General features: G+C 42.1%; 2 protein-coding genes across 2 annotated transcripts; one reads left to right on the top strand and one right to left on the bottom strand.

The window, feature by feature from the left end:
* The first annotated feature begins 31 nt into the window (after nucleotides 1-31).
* On the top strand, nucleotides 32-4,568 carry LOC107279230 (uncharacterized). The gene is made up of 4 exons (XM_015759306.3): nucleotides 32-1,650; nucleotides 2,827-2,973; nucleotides 3,121-3,237; nucleotides 3,531-4,568. The coding sequence occupies exons 1-4, from the start codon at nucleotides 196-198 to the stop codon at nucleotides 4,125-4,127; spliced, it is 2,316 nt and encodes a 771-aa protein (XP_015614792.1). The 5' UTR covers nucleotides 32-195; the 3' UTR covers nucleotides 4,128-4,568.
* Nucleotides 4,569-15,504: 10,936 nt separating this feature from the next.
* On the bottom strand, nucleotides 15,505-16,960 carry LOC4349379 (ethylene-responsive transcription factor ERF038). Its single transcript, XM_015759307.3, has one exon. It carries the CDS (start codon nucleotides 16,876-16,878, stop codon nucleotides 16,009-16,011), a length of 870 nt encoding a protein of 289 aa, XP_015614793.1. The 5' UTR covers nucleotides 16,879-16,960; the 3' UTR covers nucleotides 15,505-16,008.
* Nucleotides 16,961-21,423: the final 4,463 nt, after the last annotated feature.

Genomic DNA, 21,423 nt, shown 5'->3' on the forward strand with positions numbered 1-21,423 from the left:
CCGAAATCCACGAGAGCTCATTTGGCTCCTTGCCATTTTGCTTTTTCGTTTTCAAAATTTCTTCCTCTTCTCGAGACGAGAGAGAGTGAGCGTTGCGTTGCCCAAGGGGAAGGGAAAGGCGTCTTCCTCGACACGATTCCCCTCTCCCACCCAAAACCCTACTGCGCCGCCGCCTCCGAGGAGGAGGAGGAGGAGATGCCGCCGGAGACGACCGAGGCGGCCGCCCTGAGGGGGGCCATCCTCGCCGCGTCCACGGCGGGGGCGGCGGGGAGGGCGGTCTCGTCGGTGGCGGACTACCTCCGCCGCCACGCGGGCGACCACCCGCGGGCCTTCTTCGCCGACGCGCTGCCCTCGCTGCTCTTCCGGGTGTTCGTCGCGTCCCCGGACTCGCCGTCCTTCATCGATCTCGCCGCCGGGGACCCCGCGCTCGCCGAGCTCCTCGCGTCGCTGCTCGCCCCGTCAGGGCCGCTCCTCGCCGCCGTCTCCGCCGCGGATCGCCACGCGCTCCTCCGATTCGTGTTCCCACCCGAGCGGCTACCCGATTGGCTCCGCCTCGCGCTGTCGTCCGCCACCGCCGCCTCCTCCTCCTCCTCCTCCTCCTCTGATGAGGTGATCTCCCCTCTCCTCGCTGGCCGCGTCGACTCCGAGCTTCACCTGTCGGTATTCGAATACTACCTCTTCTGGTTCGCGTACTACCCCATCTCAGCTGCCACGGCCAAGGCCACAGGAATGGCTGCGGCTCGGGCCCCAAAAATTCCGCCCTCCATTTCAGAACAATCACTTAAGTCGCTCGGCCGCATTGAGAGCTGGATGTCCACCCTAGGTTCATCAGCCGGACGCAATCTGGGTCAGAAGCTAGAGAGCTCGCTATATCTGAAGCTTCTGTACTCCTACCTTAAGGAGTTCGTGCCCAGCGGATGTGTACCGCCGCGTAATATGGGTGGAACTCTGCTGCATCGAACTGTCAATGATGGTATTGATGCTGCTGAATCCTTCAGGCGAGCTGAGTTCTTCGTGCACACACTCATCCAGTTCTGGCTTGTTGGAGATGACTTCTCGCCACTGGCTGTGCAGACTTGCCGTGCATATGGGCTCCCTTTACTGTCTCTTCAGTCTCATGCAAATGCCACATTGGTTGAGCAGCCGCCAGCACCAGGACTCGGCGATGCGGTGAAGCTTTTTGTGATGTATATGAACAGGATCAATGCTTCTGTGGATATAGATGCGCCAAATGTCTTCGAGGGAATATCTTCATGGAGGGAGGCATGCAACAGCCCTGTTGGATACTGGAATCCATTGATACAGAGGCCTCTGTATCGATTTTTGCTCAGGACATTCTTGTTCTGCCCCATGGGTGTAGAAATAAAGAATGTTGCACAGGTTTTCTCTGCATGGATAGTCTATATGGAGCCATGGAAGGCTCAGAAGGATGATTTGGATGCGTATGATCTGCCTCCTCCAGGTTGCCACAATGTGCACCGAGTTACTGAGGGAAAGAGGCAGGTGTCTGAAGCAGTGTACTCTCCAGAATGGGAGAACTTTGTGCTGTCCAACTACTTGTTCTACAGTTCTTTGGTCGTTCATTTCCTGGGGTTTGCACATAAATTTATCCACTCTGATGTTTCCTCAGTGTTGCAGATGGTATCAAAGGTAAGTGAATAATTGCTCCGTCCTTACTACAGCATATGCCACTATGGTCTTTGTTTTCGTCCTTAACTGTCATGTTATCCTTGGTACATATTGTTGTCTTAGGTATGAAGTAGCTGAACATGCACTCATGCAGTCATTTACTAAATTAGATTCCACGTACTTGCACATGTGTGTTTGAGAATCGCTGTATTTGTGTTTTGAATTATCTTGCACTCCATAGTTTATTTAGCATCAGGGGGGTTTCCCCTTGATGGAAAATGTAGAAATATCAAATACTAAGGGTAGGTAAGTGGTGTCACACTGTCATATAATTTTACAATACTCCGCTACCAGGGCAGTACTACCATTAGTGGTCTAAGCAATGCAGTAGAAGAAAGTTTTTTTTTTTAAGAAATTGTATTTTTAGGAGCGTGGAGCAAATAATCCGGTGAATAAGCTGAAAAGAATGGGTAATGGATAGCCATATTTGTAATCTGAAAAAGTAATGTACCTGTAATCTAAGTGCATTGTAGTGGGAGGCATTTTCTGTAGAGGGTTTATCGACAGCTGCATGTGATGTTTCTTCATATTTCAAACTCTATGATTGAGGATTTGAGTTATTGTAATCTTAACTAACTTCTATTATACCACCTGGAGAGATTAGCAATAAAAGAAAACATATTAGATGTGCGCCTGGAACAATAGGCCTACCGGAACATATACCTTACAAGTTACAAGTAATTTGAACTTAGTCTATCTTGCACATTTTCTCTCTGAATATCTATTCCTATTGCTTGTTACCTTGGTGGATATTTGGGAAATAAAGCATGATCATTTTTGAAATACTATATATTACTGTTTCCTTTATCTCATTGTTCTGAAGTTATTGGTAATATGCTTAAGAGGATCATGTTTTGCTTAATGTGGCCATATGGCCAGTGCTTTATCTTCTATTCCATGTTATGTATTTTCTAAAATTGATGAGGCAGCTTTTCTGCTGGCTGAAATTGTGCTAGGCAGGTTAATTGTTCTACCCAACAAAAAAGCCCCACAAAGCGTTTTGTTTATTCATGAACTAACATTTGTAATCTAGAATCCTATTCATCTATATATAGCTTGGCCTTTCAGTACCTAATATCTATTAAACTGCTGACTGTTTCTCTCTTACTGAATGTATCGTTCGTTTGGATTTTTCAGGTTTTGGAGGTTTTGGCATCTTCTACAGAATTATTGGGGCTCATCTACAGTGTTGATGCTACATATCATCATAGATTTTTTGGTTCAGCATCTTGTTATTTGGATCATGTGCTTAAGTATGTGCCATCAATCCGAGAACAGCTACAGGTAAGAAATGGCTGACCTAGTTAGTGCCTTGAACTTCCAGTGCATTGCAGGCTTGCAGCACTGGAATTTTGCTAGTTCTATCAATAATGTGGAGGAGTGGATGACTTTCTGTTCTAACCTTTTATCGTCCCCTGTGGTCTATTTCAGGACTGGGAATATGGTTTATCAGAAAGTGATGCTGATGGGTCTTTCTTGCATGAGCGTAGGAACTTTAATCTGAGGCTTTTCAGCTTTGATGAGGAAGGGGCTTACAACTTGCTTCAGGTGTATATTATTATGCAATTATCATTGTTAGCCAATTTTTTATTCTTGTCTTTATTCAGAGTATAATAGATTGCTGGAGATTTCCTGTTTATTAGGTAGATATCTCTAAAGATTCAACTTTACATCCTTGGGCTACTCTTTTGTGATGGATGCTGTTTTTCTGGTAGCTATTACAGTACTATCCATTGATCTGTTACGTGAACCAACGTAATTTTGCCCTTTTGACTATTTATTGTACACGTATTACCAATATTGAAGAATACTTACTCATTCTTGCTTTCCTTTATCTCTAGTTGCTGTTGCTACGGGCAGAGTCAGAGATTCAACGTTTGCCAGGTGATGCTATGCAAAGTCTTCAGACTCTGGATTTAATTAAATCCCAGATGAAGAAAATTTTCCGTGAACACATTGAAAGTTCCCAGCCTATGAACTTGGTAGAGAGAGAATGCAGTCAGCACCATGGGCGTGGTGAGGTATTCGCACCTAAGCATCCAAGGCCATGGAAACACTCACTAGCTAATGTGAACTGGATGACAAGGCCCATCTCAGACTCTGAAGTGGCCTGGCTAGCAAGTTTGCTGATCCGTTTTTCTGCTTGGCTGAATGAGATCCTTCGACTCGACCGTGACGATTCAGATGCTATCCCCACAGGCCCAACCAACATCAAGTTTGATGGAAATGAACTTAATGGGGTTGGGGGCCCAAAGGATGCTGCCAGAATGGTGTTTATTGGTGCTTGTTCATTGCTTGTGCTGGTGGGGCAGTCAATCCTGCACTTCATGAGGACACACAGTATTAGGATCAATCTGAGAATTCTTGCATCTAAAAAGCTTCTCACTGCTGTTATGTTGTATGCCTTGTTCACTGTGGCAAGAAATGCGCTGTCGTAAACTGTTGTGCTTTGCATGTCCTCATCTCGTTCCTGGTGGTGGTGCTGCTGCTTGGCCAGTAATTGTCCAACCTCCAAGTTTTGCCCTCAGTAGACTGATACATATGCTGTACAGGAACTCTTAGGAGAAATGAACTTACACTGAGTGAAACTTCAGCAACCCTTTCAAACTTGTTTTGTGCATGTTGACGGTTCAGTGAAAAGCATGCCTGGTTCTCCATGTGCTCTTGGAGCACTATTTCGTAGTCATAGACAGGACTTGGGTACAAGAAAAAAATGTTCTGGGGGACCTCAATTGCTTAATGTAACTAACCACCCCTTTGCTACAGGCTCTGCAATGCCATGTTTCTTAGAGTTGTTTTTGATGGCTGATCTTCAATATCAGTCATTCTACTACCAGAGAAGTTGATGCAGAAGCAAATTATCTGGTTTCTTTTTTGCATCTGCATGACTATTTACAGTGTGTGGCTGTGTGCTGTGTTTTGCCCCTGCCAAAGACAATCTTAGGGATGGTGTCTTCATATCCTACATGGCTGGAATCAATCTTAGGTATGGTTCTTTAGCTTCTACTGCTATACCTTTTCTTTTACCAAATCATCATCTTGAGATCAGTCGTTTTTGGTTTGATTTGTGTGCAAGGGATGATTGTGTGATTAAATAGTTTGAATGCTGCTTTCTGCATAATTAGATGCATACAGGAGAATAATTCAACATAGCACTAGCAGTTATTAATAACATCAATTTTGCTGGATACATTTTCAACATGAAAAAGAAGAGCAATAATTGAGCCAACAGCGGCCTGTGGGCATGAGCTTTCTGTTCCATCTGAGTCGCATTTAGAATGTGCGTCTGATTATAATATGGTTACTTGTTTCTGGTTGATGTGCGCAGAATAATTCTCTATTTTGGTGATGAATGTTTTTCATTTGTTCGATATTTCAATTTTTTTTATGGGCAGCAAATGTCTGTGTTATGATGACATGTTTGAATGGCTTAAAAGAACTGACAAAAAAAAACGAGGAGATATTGTAATGGTCAATGGGAAAGGCACACCTACTTGAGAGCTAAACGTGCCATGAGCCCATGATGTTGATATATTCATCATACAGTTAACTATTCCATTTTGTTTGGTTTGGTGCTGCATTCCTTTCATTCAACACTTCCTGGACTTAATACCTTTCCCTAGCTACTTCCTGCAAAGTGACATGCAATAATTAATAAAAATAATAGATAGACCTGTCCTAGGAATTGCTTCACTGATGTCACTAAAGTATTTGTCCTGCCTGTAATGACCTCAGTAAACAAATACAAACAAATAAATATTCTTCCCATGACTTTTGCTTCTCTTAGGCTACTGTTCAACCTTGGAGCCTTCTTGCTTTCCAATGTTTTTTTACACATTCTTGTTACTGCACCCTCAAAAGGCTTCTCTTAAGATGCCCCTTCTTTTACCCTCCCTAATGCCTACTCTAATGGCACTGCCAATTCAGAAATGATTCTTTTGCAAAGCCAAATAGCCAATAATGCAATGCAAAAGCGACTGATTCTATCTATCTCCCTCTCTTAAGCATCTACTACTATAGCTGCTATACTAGGCTGATCAGCTGATTGACACACCCACAGTCCACAGAGGAGACAAATTGTAGAAGCACCATGCACTCACTATACTCACCAACCTGCTGCTGGGGATTCTCTTGGTTTCTTGATCATTGAAGCCCAGCCTTTTTGGCACGCAAGCAGTACACACTGTACACGCTTGGCCAGAGGTTATGTTGCCAACATTTAAGACTTGCATGCATGTGAACATAGGAGCAACAGTATGTGTCATGCATTAATTCATGAGAGGCAAATTGAAGACGAATCGAGAGTCTCATGCAGATGGACCTGTGCATACGGACTACGGCTGGGCCGGGCCGTTCTGTCTCTGTCCCCTGCAGTACCATATTGCATCGTATCGTCCCTGAACACACGTATATATGGTAGTCTACCAGATGCCTGTAGTGTACTTTCTGACCCCAAACAGCATATAATACTATCAAACCTTAAAATCATTTGAGTATGTTGTAAAAAGCGGTAAGTAGTTTTGTGCTATCACCCTAACGTTGTAACACTTAAGCGGTACAAAGTTGGGGCACCTGTTCCTTGTATGCGGTGTTGTAGAACGGATTGGGATCCTCTGACGTGAAGACAGATGAATGTGGTGACTGACATGTGGGCCCCACTGCTCGTGGGCCCACCTGTCAGTGACCACGTTAGGGTGCAGTTCACGTCACAGGAACCCTCTCCTTGTAGAACTACTTTTTTATTAAGAGACTGTTCGAGAATAACCATGGCAAGAGTGTTCTCTCCAGGAACACATCAGTTCTTAAGTTTAGTGAAGGAGGTAAAAGCCTCTACTGCTCTACTATGTGCCGTACTTCTGTGATCTGTTCTCTCCAGCAATCTGGTTGGAGAAATTCTGCTGTCTTCACTGTAGATCTGTTAGTTCCCCTGTCACATTTTTGCATCACCAGTTTCGTGCACATTGGGAAACAGTATCTCAAGTCTGCTGCCTGTGTGCTCTGTTTGTTTGTTTTTTTATTCTCCTTTTCATTCTATTACAGAGCTGTATGATTGTTTTGGCTTTATATATATATATATAGAACATGTATGTCGGGTTGTGCTAATTAATCCGAGTTATAATCTTTTCCTTTCTATCTTGGCCTAGAAGAAGAGCACTACTAGTGTAATGCATGCTAGGTGTATCTTCATGTTGCGTCCCAGCATGATTAGAGGGCTAATTTTGTTGCATTTAAAGGGCGATTAAGGATCCGATGCTTAGGTATGTCGATTGTTTGTTTCTCTTTTTGTCTCCTTCCCTTTATCGAAAGTACATGAAAGAGAATTAAGGTGGGGTAACAAGATAAAGCTTGGATGATTGAGGTTACGCATATTTAGGATTATAAAAAGAACACATGCAACACGATGGTTGGCTAGGTTGAACAATCCCTTGGTGCCAAGCGCCAACAGCTTGCTAGACACTAGGTGGGCTGTTTGCCCACCATTTTCTCATATGCATGATGTGAAATGTAACTGCAAGGGAACAAAGAACAAGGGACACTGACAGAGTACCTTGTGTGTCTTGTTAGCTAGTACAGCCTAGAATGCAGAGATGTCCAATGCAGTACCAAATGATAAATGTCCGTCCGTATTCGCATCTATAATAATGTGAACATTCACAATATATCTGTGGTCAACGTCAAGGAAGTTGATCTTTTGGTACTGGAGTAAGTTGTAAATATATGCACGCAATGTGAGATTTGGTTTATCCTTTGAACTTCCAGCCATTAGTAGTATTAGTGATAATTAGCACTTCCTATGGCATGTGAGATTTGATCATAATATGGCAATGCAAGGTGCATGCTTTGGTCCATGCAAATTAATTTCTGCATCGGCGATAGATCGGTCGAGACAAATTAAGCTGGTCCTCGAATATTCAGCTAGCGCCCACTCATCGGCAGAATAGCATGACGCTTGCTCACCTGCAGAGTATGTAGACAACATAGTTTTTGAGTTAATACTACCTCCGTCCCATATTACTTGTCTTTTTGAGTTTTTGTTTGTCAATGTTTGATCATTCGTCTTATTCAAAAAAATTTAAAATTATTATTTATTTTGTTTGTCATTTGTTTTATTATCAAAAGTACTTTACATATGACTTATCTTTTTTTATATTTGCACTAATTTTTCAAATAAAACGAATGGTCAAACGTTACAAATAAAAAGTCAAAAACGTCACTTATTATGGGACGGAGGGAGTATTTTTGAAGCCAACAGGGATATCCTGTGTTGCTGGCACTGCTATCATTATAGTTGCCTGAAATCTAGATACTCCCAATTATATAAATATTTATCTGCAACTAAATTCAATAATTGGGTCTGCAGCAGTTGCTTGTGTGCTTGATCTGTACACTTTTCAATTCCGAAATCTCTTTTTGGCAAGCAGATTACAATAATTTGGCTTATCTTGATACACAGAATGGTCCTCGAGCTATTGCAGTTGTAGTATGTATATATATGTATCTATATCATGTTATCAACTGACTGCCCATCTGTAAATAGAAAGTACCAACTAACATAACATTAAGTATATTAATATATGACAGATATACCATTCATTAAGTATTATGGATTCACTTTGTTAGTGATGAATAATCAGATAGGAATTAATAATGGCCTACCATTACAACAGGAACAGAGGGTGAAAATAGCAGTACTAGAACTCATATCAATATTGATTGCCCTTAGGTATTTCCACCATGGAGTTTCAGCTTACTCAATATACATGCTTCAAAATATTAATATAGAATATGTCATGTCCCTGTCTCCTATATAATTTTTGACAAGGATAATCTGGATTCTGAAAACTTGTTTGATTAGCTTAATTTTGTGGAAGGGATGGATGCTTATGTACCTGCCTACATATGTACATAGCAAGTGTTCCTAGCAATATCTTTGTGCAGTACCTGGCTTCATTAATTCAACATTATTTTATTTTGGTGGTGCTACTGCTGGTTAGCTTGTTGTTTTGCTCATAATTTTCTTGGCTGGACCAGCAGCAGCTGCCGCTGTTCATCATCGCAATTCGCAATCAATCGTGTGATTGTATGGCCATCGTCATCTGCTGCTGCTACATGCGTGTATCACGTACGGCTGGCTCTGATGGTAGGTAGGTGCCCCAATGCCAAGGGAAACCAAACAAACTGTCACTGTGAGTACCTAAGCTTTGCTTTGCTACTCGTATTCTATATAGCTATCGCCTATCGATCGTGCACACCAATCTCCTTTGGAATGAGAAATTTTGGATGAACTAAAACTAGATTATATGAAAATCCTGTGATTCATCATTTTTAATCATCTCAATTTATGATCTCTCACTGACATCTCAAATATCAAATGTATAATTTTTTATGTCGAGTCTAAGACAGATTTGGCATGTACGATAGACCAATTAAAGGGCTAGGAGATGCCTACCAGAAACGGAACGATTAAACTCGTCATCTTTCATGGCTAATCTCTCTTTTCTTTTTGAAACGACAGCATGGGGGTTAGCAGATGAAAGGCAAAGTATGATGATTGATGTGATTTCTTACACGGGATCAGATCGATCAGGTGCGCTATCAACCCATCCTAATTAGTGTCAGTAAAGCATTTTTTCCCCCGGAAAATCATTAGTGCCAGCCAGTAACATAAACTCTGCTTGATCTTTGCGTAAATATTCAGATATCCTTGAAAGAAACTCCTAAGATGGAGTTAATCGCGTGGCTTGTCTTCTTGGATAAAAACGTACAGCAGATTGGGACAGTGTAGGTACGGTGACGATCATCTCACCATGTCTTGATTTAAGCTGGAAACTGTCTTACACTACATGATCAATCAGATAAAAAAAAAGCATGCAAAATTCATCACCTAATGCACCCTTTTTATGGTCGGTTATTTGCTTGCGTGAATCACCTGATGCATGTATCCTACTAATCTAGGGGCTAATGTAGCGTTTGGTTGGGAGAAAGCAATTATAAACTGTGAAGGATCATATGCATAGACAGCAACAAAGGATTCAACGCTCCATCGCTTTTCGTGTTATCATCAGTATAGTTGGGTGCCACGTTCTTTTCTAACGGTGACTTGACTGCTAGCTCCTCCTGCATTATGCTACGACGTACTTGCAAGTGCAGACGAGTTTGGTAATTAATGAAATGCAGCCCCTAGATTATTTTATCGTCTAGATTGGGCTGTCATCTTCACTCTTGTCTACTCCCTCCGTTTCATGATGTAAGTAATTCTAGCATTTTCCACATTCATATGGATGTTAGTGAATCTAGACATATATGGATGTTAGTGAATCTAGACATATATGTATGTATAGATTCACTAACATCCATATGAATGTGAAAAATGCTAGAATGACTTACATTATGAAACGGAGGGAGTACAAATTAAGTTTTGATTCTGGAGTTTTTCGTTTCCTTCCAAAAAGCTTATAGGCTAGCGTAACACAAATTAAACAAACATTTTTTAATAAGTTAAGAATGCATTAATAAAAGTATGATTTCTTTCTTTTAAAAAATGATGAATGAAGCTTTTTATTGATATAAAGACCAATTATGTTAAGGTGATATAACCATCTTAAAATCACTCCTAGCCTCTGCATAACTACGATGCATTGAACCCACAAAAGAACACACCTAAAAAGTAAAAAAAAATAATTACAAAAGAAGTGTTCGTGACTATCGATCCGAAGACTAAATTGTCACCTATACCCCTACGCAAAACACTCCCTGACCATATGCTCCAAGTAACGACATACCACCGCAACCAAAGTATGGTCTCTAATTAATTAAGAAATGATAGCACAAGAGAATTTTGCTATTCAGATAAATAAATTATAACCCACAACTACCGGTCAAAGTCACCAGTACAAGTATTGATATGAGCAGTACAGAAGTACCAGTGTACCACTACGCATTTACAACCCGTTCGTGCTAACCAGTTTATTGGACCAATCTATCGTAGCGTCAAGAGAAATCGACCTATATGCCTATTGCGCATATAATGTATCAAGTGGCCATTGCATGTTATCTTGTCCTGCATTTCAATGATGGCCATGTGTTCGTTTTTGAAACTCATCTTCAGTACATCTCCTTTGCTGTAAGCTTGTAAACCTGACTTGGCCGAGCTGAAAGTGTGTTCATCGTTCACTTCAATTTAGTTTACTTCCAAGTGCAATCTGCCTATCTATCTAGCTACTACTCCTAGATTGTTAGACCAGTGATCAAGTAGTCGATCAAACTGTTGATCTGTTTGAAATCCTCATACTTAAACTGGCAACTTGTGCTTGATTTTGCTTTCCATGCATGGACCTAGTCATGCATCACTGATCGCTAAGTCAAAAGATCAAAATCTCGATACCAAGTTAGGAATATTCTTGGAGATTGTACATATAGAAAAATGGAGAAGATATGAACAGGTACTGAATAGTGATTTCTTTGATCAATGTGCCTGGCAATTAGGAAGGAAAAAGGAGTCAGGCTAACATGTCAAATGGCCATACATATATTCAGCTCACAATTAATTAATTTATTACAAGATACTTTACTCTGATTTTTCCATGCATGGACTTCATTGGCCGACCTTTTTTTAAGGAGTCCTAATTTTTGTTGGGGTCCAAGCTAAGAGGCAACAAGAGGTCCTGATTTTCCCTAAAGTGTCACATGAGTGTTGAGCACTGTCATATGGTGAAGCATCTAATGATGGCAAGTAAAAGCCATTGCATCAGCATCTGTTGCATTCATATGATGAGCTTTCTTTCTTTCCAACACTCCACACAAATGTTGCATTCATATGCCTGATCTACTCTATTACTTACCTTGTTGCAGAGATTTATGCATCAAGTTTAAGACACAATTGCACTAATTAATTGAGGCCATGTTGGCTGCTTTATTCCTTACTTGTTGCCACAGCACAGTGCTAGCTAGGCAGCAGTCCTTGCTCTAGACTTTTTCCTTTTCTTTTTTTTCCCCTTGATGAAAGCAACCAAGCTAGCTAGTCAATTACCAAAAGGAAAAATATGCACCCTTTTGTTTGTTGCCTAGTCATTGTTAACACACTTTGAGTTGAGCACGGTTGCTTCTTTTTAATTTTTTTCTAGAGGCCTACATTTTTTTGCTAAATAGTTCGCCTATTTTCTTATAGAAAAATTTCAGCATCGTCAGATCGATTGAGATTCATACGTTTCTAAACTACCTTGACGGAATTGAGTCAAGCTAATTGGCTACATTTCTAGATGAGAATTAATAGTTAGTAGTTGAATATATTGTAGTCACTAGCTAGCTGCTAATATATATGACTTGTACATATACCACAAATAATATTTCTTTCCTTATAAACAAGACATGTCATGCATATTTTTCATCAACTTCAGTATATTTGCTTTGCAAATTGAAGTGTCACTTATGCATTTGTTATCTTTTTTCCCCCATGTTAAATATGCATCATATTGCATCCCGGTCATTGCATTGCATTGCACCCTACTACTAGTAATAAGTAGGCCATGATGAGCTTGTGATCACAACTTTGCAACCAACACACACATTCATAGATTTTCCTTTTCTTTTCTTTGCCTTTTTTTTCCCTTTGCATTCATGAGTAGTGCTTTCTAGCTAGGACCTCTACTGTACATGTATTTTCCTAATTAATAATTCATGTATGCAGATTGCCGTCGCTTCCGTGCGATATCTCACAGAAAAGGATCGCAAAGTGCCAAAGCAGGTCAGCGTCTAACTAGATGACAAGCCACAAAATGCACTACTTGCACCATATGGGCTAATTTACAAGATAATTTTGTACCATGAAATCTGTTAATCTTGCCATAATCAAGCCCTAGTTGGCAGATTAATTAGGGGGCTCACCCAATGAAAGATATGATTAATTTAGTCTCAGTAACCAACTAATTAATTGTCGTTAGCTGAGACAGGAGACAAACTAACAAACACTGATCGCGTCCTGATTAAGACAACCCATTTTTGAAGCTCATTCCTTACTCCAATTTCTCGAGACAATAGACAAGTAGGCATGTAAGTGACTCTAATTGCATGCAGTTCTTCAACTTATTTAGAACGTGGGGGAATTTGCATGAATTGTTTTTCCATGTAGAGCTGTCTTACTATTGGCACACAGAGATCGGACCTACCGGCCGGCCAACGACTAGCTAGCTAGCGAGTGTTTCACCTGTTTTCAGCTGGAAAAATGGACGTGATGTGCGTATCAATTCAAAGGAGATGCTCTCTCCGGTCATGCAAACAAATTGTCTTAAGGTATAGTATGGTCTTTGATATATAGTCAATAATTTATGATATAGCATATTTGTTAAACCAAATAAAACTTACTACTAGAGTATGCTAATTTCAAGACAGTTTTAACAATGTGATTTTCATGTATCCAATTAAAATATTTTAAGAAGATGTGAAATGACCGTAGCTTAACTAGTTAGGCTCCTTATGATTGAATCTGTTTACCCGGATTTAATTTTTGGGCTTGGCATCGGTGCTCGTGCTCGCGTTTATGATTAATCACTTTTTTATTGGTACATGACACCCATTGACAACGGTTTTTGGACGTGTTCATAGGATAGTGTAAGAATATATTTAAGAAGATATTTACGCATGCTTGAGATTTATAAATGTTCTATTATAGAAGTGCGCCCTAAGCCACAAGCTATCGGAAATCAAAATCATGCATAGCCGGATCTTCAGCAGAGTCGTGTCACCTGTTTTGATCGTTCGAATGGTCTAAAATATTGGACGGCTAACAACCTTCTTTGCTTAATCTTGCCCCCATGGTCTTAATTAATCTTTGCCCAGAACGATTAGGTCCTGGAAACTAGGATTAACAAAACTTTAATTGCAGTGAGGATCAAGAAAAAAAAAAATCTCCCTGTATAATTTTCGGTTTTGAGAGGTATTCCGTACCAATCAACGTCGATAAGATCAAAAATCGAAAGAAAAGCGAAATTAAATATGGCACACGAGGGTGACAGCCGTGCACTGTCCAGGCGCGTACACGTCGCTCGCGTACGTACTTTGTGTGCAGTAGCAGTTGGTACTCCTGCACAGTGTACGCGCGCGCGACATCTGTACACTACGTACACGTTTACGTATACGTGTATATGCTTGTCGTCCACGTAGGCAACCTCCGCTACTCGGTCTCTAAGAGCTTACAATAGCAGTCTATAAACCAGCTATAAACATATTTTAAAGAGATAAAAAGAAGAGAGAAAAGCAGCGGGCTATAAATCTGTAGCCAGCTGTAACACGGACTCCAAGACGTAATATGTGTATGACATGTGAGATCAGGCATTAATAGTATTGTAAGCAACTATTGTATGAATTGGCTATTATATTGGCTATAGATGATTTGAAGCTAACAGTTGGCTATACTATTAAACTTGCTCTAACGCAGAGCTGATCACCGATCAGAGTGTAGTACAGCGAAATAAGCGTCGCCAGACTTTACCCTAAATTCAGGACTATATGTTTCTGTTTTCTCGCGCACGCTTAACAAACTGCTAAACAATAATTTTTAAAAAAATTATAAGAAAGTTGTTTTAGGAAAATGTATTAATCCATTTTTCAATTTTTTTATAACTAATAGTTAAGTATGCATTAATCTCTGTTTTATGTGTGAAGGGAGCGGTTCCCCAACTGCTCCAGAAGAAGAACATAGCTTAATTAAATTTCCTACGGTGAAATCAGTCTATACAGATTTAAGTTCTAAAATTGATACAAATATTAATATTTACTACTAATTGTTTTTTCAGTATTAGACAACGAGATGTCTATGGAGACATCATAGTAGTATCCAGCAGCCTATGTGGCGTTGCATTGGGAAGCCTAGCGCGGTGAGTCACCCTCCACCGTGGCATGGCCCCACCTGTCAGTTTGTAACTGCCAACCAAGTCACTGAAAAATTAGATGGACGATTTTGTCTCCGTAAAACAGAGTGAAATTAGGAGGACCACTGGATCCGCTATGCCAGGGATGTACTCATGATCTGGGCCATCCACGTGTCTGATTAAATACTTGACCCTGACATGACATACACGCATACTTAATGCATTAGCTTAATTAGCTAGCAACAATTGGTTTGGGATCATGGCAATGCAAAGCTTCTACTACTAGCTAGCTAGGCATGATCATGCAAGAGGCAGCCTGATGACTCTGATGTATGTTAACAACTGCAAGCAAGAGGGGTTATTTCACTAGTCTTGTCTTCACATGTTAACTGCATGAGTAGCTGCTTAGTTTGGAGAGGCAGTGTCCTAATCCAGCAAAGGGCAGGGCAGGGTCAGACCAGAAATGCTGCCTCATGGTAAGTGGGAACATTAGCTTTCTCACTGGAATATGATGCCATTGCTTGAAACAACTGTGCTCACTGTAGTGTAACAAAATCTTGTTCCTGCTATCTTTGATAATGGTACCCGTGTTTATCGGAAAAATGCTTACTGTACCAGCCTAATGAAGACGAAGTTGAAGAAGAAGATGATGAACAAGAAGAGGAAAAGATCTTTCCAAAGCAGCCAGCAAAAAAAGGATTTATAAAAAAGAAAAGAAAAGAAAAGAAAGGTAGCCAAAGGAGAAAGCAGGGGAGAAGAGAAGAAGATGAGATGAGCTGAGATGCTGCAGCCACATGAGGAATGCTACCTTTTGTCTCCACTTGATCATGGAGGAGACCAAGACCAGCCAACCAAATCACCAATTAGTTAACTGCATTTGCTACTAATTGCTAGTGCTAAACAAAGGTTTGGTTAAACGGTAGCCACCAGTAAACAAATCAGTATGCAAAAGAGGAATGGGGTTTTAATATTACCAAAGTCAGCAGGAGCGAGCCAGTAACATCCTAGCTGGACCAGCTTCCTGGGAATTTTTATTTCAGCTCAATTCTCGATTTCTCATTGCATTACACACTGATTAACCTTTTTTTTTCATTGGGAACTCAGTACAGAACATGGAGTACACAGTATACATCACCTAAATTCTAGCAAGGTCAACTAGTAGCAGAATTCACACATAACTATGTAGCAATAACTATAATTAAGTTACTGCAGATAGTACTACATATATAGCCTTTTTTTTCCTCAGTAGTATTTGTATATATATATATATATATTAGATATTATATTACCCCTTATTAAGTAAATAGAAAAGGGAAAAGGAGGAAAGAAATACTGCTTTTCCAAAGGTAATAAACTACAGAAGAAAAGGAAAAAAAAGATAAGAGAGAGAAAAAAAGAAGAAATAAAAAGTGGTAATTAATCCTAGTGGTGTATTGCAATTTAGTCCTTGGGATTAAGCATCTGTTACTCCCAAGTCCCAAAGCAATGGCTCCTCAAGCCGGAGCTCCGCATTGACCTCGTCGACGTCGGCGAGCGGCGCCCACATCGCCGGGAACCCGAACGGCCCGTCCTGGATGTCGAACAGCAAGTCCGGCAGGTCGAACAGCTGCTGCTCATCCGCCGCCGCCGCCGCCGCCGCCGCCGCCACCGGCGCGGTGGTTGAGCCGTCGTCGTCGTCGTTCTTGGCGGCAGCGGCAGGCTGCTCGTCGGCGTCGGCGTGGACGACGCATGGCGCGACGTCGTCGGCCGACAAGGAGGAGGAGGGCGACGAGGACGGGGACGTGGTGAACGCGGCGGCCAATGCGGCGGCGGCCTGGACGTCCTTGGGCGAGGCGGAGGCGGCGCGCGGGAGGACGCCGGCGAGGTCCGGGAAGTTGAGGTGCGCGGCGCGGCCCTTGATGGCGAGCGCGGCGACGTCGTGGGCGCGCGCGGCCATGTCGGCGGTGGGGAACGTGCCGAGCCAGATGCGCGACTTCTTCCGCGGCTCGCGGATCTCCGACACCCACTTCCCCCACGCCCGCATCCGCACGCCGCGGTACACCGGGTGCTTCCCGTCGCTGCTCCGCTTCCTCTTCTTCGTCGCCGCCGACGACTTCCCCGCCGCCGCCGCCTCCGCCTCCTCCTCTTCCTCCTCTCCTGCGCCGCCGCCTGCAGCCTCATCAGCCTCTCCTACCACCTCCTTCTTCCTCTTCCCCCCGGCCACAGCATTGGGTCTGGCCGGCGACGACCACGCGTCCGTGACGGCGGAGGAGCAGGAGGACGTGGAGGCAGCCGAGGAGGACGAAGACGAGGAGGTTTCTTGGAGCTCCTTCGCCATGGCCATGGCGAGCTACCAAGCTTAGCAGCTGCAGAGTGTGAGCACGAGGTCGAACAGGTTGCGTGCGGGCGGAGTGGCGCCTGCGTCTGAATGCGTAGTGAGGAGAGAGGGGGGTTTTTATTGCGAGTTCCAAATGCAAACGAGAGTTTTAACTTGGAGATTATAAACAACTGATGATGGGGCCTCAAACCCGTCCTATATATGCTTCGTGTCCCCCCGTTGTTGTCCCCACGGTGTCGCCGTGTTTATTTCAGGCTCGCTCGTTCATCATATGATTTTTTTAAAAAAAAATTCCTTAGTTGCTGGTATAAGTTAGAAAAAAAAACTGTGTGAGATAAAAAGCAGTTTTATTTGTTGTATGTATGATGAGCTTTAGTTGGTCCAGTTTTAGTAGTTGAGGCTAGGACATCAAATTGGTACTAGTTTCTCCAAAATTTGTTTATTTGTCCTATGAAACGGGGTGGACGAAACTTTCTTAAATCATGCAACCTCCATCGTGTAGCTATTGGTTTCCGTGACCAACGTTTGATCGTCCATCTTATTTTAAAAAAATGATTAATATTTTTATTGTTATTAGATAATAAAGCATGAATAGTACTTTATGTGTGACTATTTTTTAAAAAAAATTTCATATTTTTTTCAAATATGACGAACAGTCAAACGTTGGTCACGGAAACCTATAACTGCAATTATATTGGACGGAGGTAGTACGTGGTAGGTTAATTAGTAACATCGTGTGATCTACATCATCTTAATCTATAGCGAGTTTCTTGTTTAAGGCCTTGTTTAGTTGCGAAAATTTTTTGGGTTTGGTTATCACATCAGATATAAGAACATACATTTGAAGTATTAAACATAGTCTAATAATAAAATAATTACAGATTCCGCCAGAAAACTGCGTGGCGAATTTATTAAGTCTAATTAATCCATCATTAGCAAATATTTACTGTAGCACCACATTGTCAAATCATGGCGCAATTATGCTTAAAAGATTTGTCTCGCAATTTACACGCAATCTGTATAATTGGTTTTTTTTCCTGTATTTAATACTGTATGTATGTGTCCGAACATTCGATGTGAGCGTGAAAATTTTGTTTTGGAAACTAAACAGGGTCTAATTCTCGGTATGTAATAAGTTCTTATGAACCAGAACACACCACATGTTGTAATTAAGGAGAAAATTCCGAGGGGTTTTTTAGGAAAGGGGAAAAAACGCGTGTAACACCTGTGTTCCACTTTGATCTACAAGTAACATGGGACATATATCAGCATCCACATCCATTTCACCTCATATCAATGTAGAAGGTGATGGGACGGGCCCATGCAAAAGGAGGAAGAGGAGGACTGTTCAGTCACTGACAGCTTGGCCCTCAAGGGATGACTAATATTCATGGAAGGCAGCCAAGGACACCATGAGGGGCTCCTCAATGTATTGTTCCTTTCAAGTGCTCAAGAAACCCTGGTGTCTTGCTGGTGACACACCCCCAATTAAAGGCATGTCACACCAGCCCACAACCCCCCCCCCCCCCCTTCATGTGTGCTGCATCACCCCCCATTTTACAACTCATCTGGCTTTTCCATGCTGCTGCCCACATTAGCTCCTGTTGGCTTGGCTCTTTATCTTATCTCATCCTGCAAGGGATCACACAACCAAAGAGATTCTCTATATCAACAGCTGTTGGTGTGATACGAGCCACTGACATGTGAGACCGGACCTATCTGTCAGTGATCACTACTGCAGAGGATGTGAAAAATGCAATGCGAACAGCTGACCATTGCAGGTTCTGGAACAGGTTAGGATGTGAAAATGGCAGCCCATGCAAGTGGAAATCAAGGCAAGGGGCATATCAGCATATGGCAGTGGTATTGGCCAGTGGGCAGTAGTAGTATGGCATTGGGATTGGAGCACATGGATTTGGCCAGGGGATGTGTGGCTGCACCCAAGGTCTGGCTTTTGGAAGGCCCTGCTGTCTCTTGGAAGCAAAAAAAATTTGTGCTTGCCTTGCATGCAGCCATGCTGGGCTTGCTCCCTTGGATGTATGTGGCAAGTGAACCCCATCTACGCATAATTGCATTGGATTTTCCCTTCATTGGATTCCAGATGCATGTTGTTATTGTTTTTGTTGGTATTCTCTTTTGTGAGCAACCATTCACTGTTTCGCTTTTAGTTCCTTTTCTCCTTCTAGAGTGTACTTACCACTACTAGTTTATTACTCCCTCCAAAGTTTGTCGTTAGGATAAAAAAATTGTAGGTAAAATGTATGGTTAATTTGGTTGTCCAAAATGTATAGCATGTATAATGACTAGAGATGACAACTACTCCGTCCGTCCTAAAATATATAAGAATTTTTAGACGGAAGGACTATATCCTAAATTCGTAGTATTAAAATATATTTTATCCGTAAAAAAATTATTATATTTTAGAATGGATGGAGTAATTACTGCCACACTAACTACGAGCTCCATCGCTTCACCTGCCACTGATTATAAACTGTAACACTTAATACTGACTAAAAAATAAAAAATAATATGTGAATAGATCTTTTATATATATTCTTAGCGACTTAGAAACAATGAAAAAAAACTACGATAAAAAATATCAAAAATAACTTTAAAATTAAGTTTTAGAATTTAAATTTTAGTCACGACTAGTAAGCTGAAGAGCAAATGAAAAAGCTAACGGTGTTTCCATGTCAGAGTTGTGCGTACATCCAAAAGAGTTCAAATTCTGATATCCACGAATCAGCGTTCCCGCCCTCACGCGCCGGCCCACACGAACTTGTGTAGGTAGAAAGCATGTGTCTTCGTATCGTAAGAGTGGATACCTATACGTACACTCAACCCGTCAACGGCCTTCGTTTTCCACGGGGGAGATCGATCAATGCATGCATATTGTCGATCGATCGATCGAAGCGCCGCCGCGCGGCGCGCGTCGTCCCATTGCCTGGCCCTGATGCGGTGAACGCGCACGCGCTCCGGACATCGGCCCGCGACGCGCCCTCCGTGTTCTGATGCGTCCTCCACCGCGCATGTGCCTGCCGCCATGTGCGCGCGCATGCTTCGTGTCCGCTGCACAGAGCGTGGCCGCGTCGCGGCGACGATGGTTTGCACGGTCCAATGCCCGGGCGACAGCCATGGCGCGAGCGCGACCCCCGGCTTGCTGGGAGGGCGGCAATAATCCATTTCAACTATTGGATCCAAGCGTTCGGTTCCAGCTGCCGGGACACGTAGTGCACTCTCCTCGTTATCTCCTGGTGTGTCTTCTTCCCCTCCTCATCACTGTGGCCATACTACATGCTACTACTCAATTGTGTATGTAGCCAATCGGTTGGAGTACAGACTACGACAGAGAACGGTGCTCTGCTTCCCATTATTTTCTTTCAAGAGCTAGGACAGTACAAAGGAGTACAGTAGGAGTATGCACCCCCCATACTACTCTACATTCGAATTCGAGATGGCGACCACAACCTTGTTTTGGTTGCAAAAATCATTCGGGGATGCATGCTTATATTAGTGTTGCCACGTTTTTCTCCACTGAAATGAAAGGCTCAATAGATCCGTGCTTCAACGGATAAAAAATCGATCTTCATATCTACAAGTAGATATACACGATCAAAATATATACTTCATTTGTTTTCAAATAGCTAACACTGGGCACAAATTTTAAAACTGACAACTCAGTCTTTTTGTTACAAAAGGAATTACAAATACTTAAAGGAATAACAGATCATAGTATATTGTATGTCTTAAATATAAGCATTATGGAGTTAGTACTATCACTGTGACTTCAGAGTTTTTTTTTTTTTTATAGAACTGACTTCAGAGTTGACATGAGAAAAACCTGACATCGTCCGGCGACGATGGCATCAGGCAATATCGGCACACGGCAGGTTTGATTCGCTCATCAGATTTCGGTGCGTACCAATCTGTACCATGCATACGCGTTAGCTAGGTTTGCGGCGTTTTTACTCATCATCGCGGTAGCTAGCTGCATATGATGCATCTTTGGCCATATCTGAGGTGAACAGTGGGGATGAAGCTGTACCAAAGCACCATGATCTGGCTGCATAAAACACATTTGAATCTCTACACTGTAGTCTTCCGTGAGGCAATTAATTAGGTGCTGGAGAATAACGCATAATTAATCAAGGAATGAAAAATGGTGAGAAAAATGGCACATGTATTGCTGGTACATCGTTGGCACTTGGCAGTTAGGCTTAAGACTGAGTTCTTTTCATCAACTTCAAACGATAACTTCTTTGTTTTTCGTTAGCATGTTTTCGAACCTATTAAACGCATAATTAATAAAGGACTGAAAAATGGTGAGAAACAATGTTATTGTTACTGGTACTAGTACATCGTTTGCAGTGGCCTGTCGAGTCAATTTCTTTTGAGGCAACCAAGACGAAAGCATCAGCTAACCGAGTGAAAAATAGGCCCAAGACGAGCACGCTGAGGCCTATCTCAAAGTTGGTCCGGCCGAGCAAGCCCACTGCAACTCTAGAAATACGGGCCACATAACTAACTTGCAAATTTTGGGCTGAATACTGG

The sequence above is a fragment of the Oryza sativa genome, chromosome 10, assembly GCF_034140825.1.
Source record: "Oryza sativa Japonica Group chromosome 10, ASM3414082v1".
Lineage (NCBI taxonomy): Eukaryota > Viridiplantae > Streptophyta > Magnoliopsida > Poales > Poaceae > Oryza > Oryza sativa.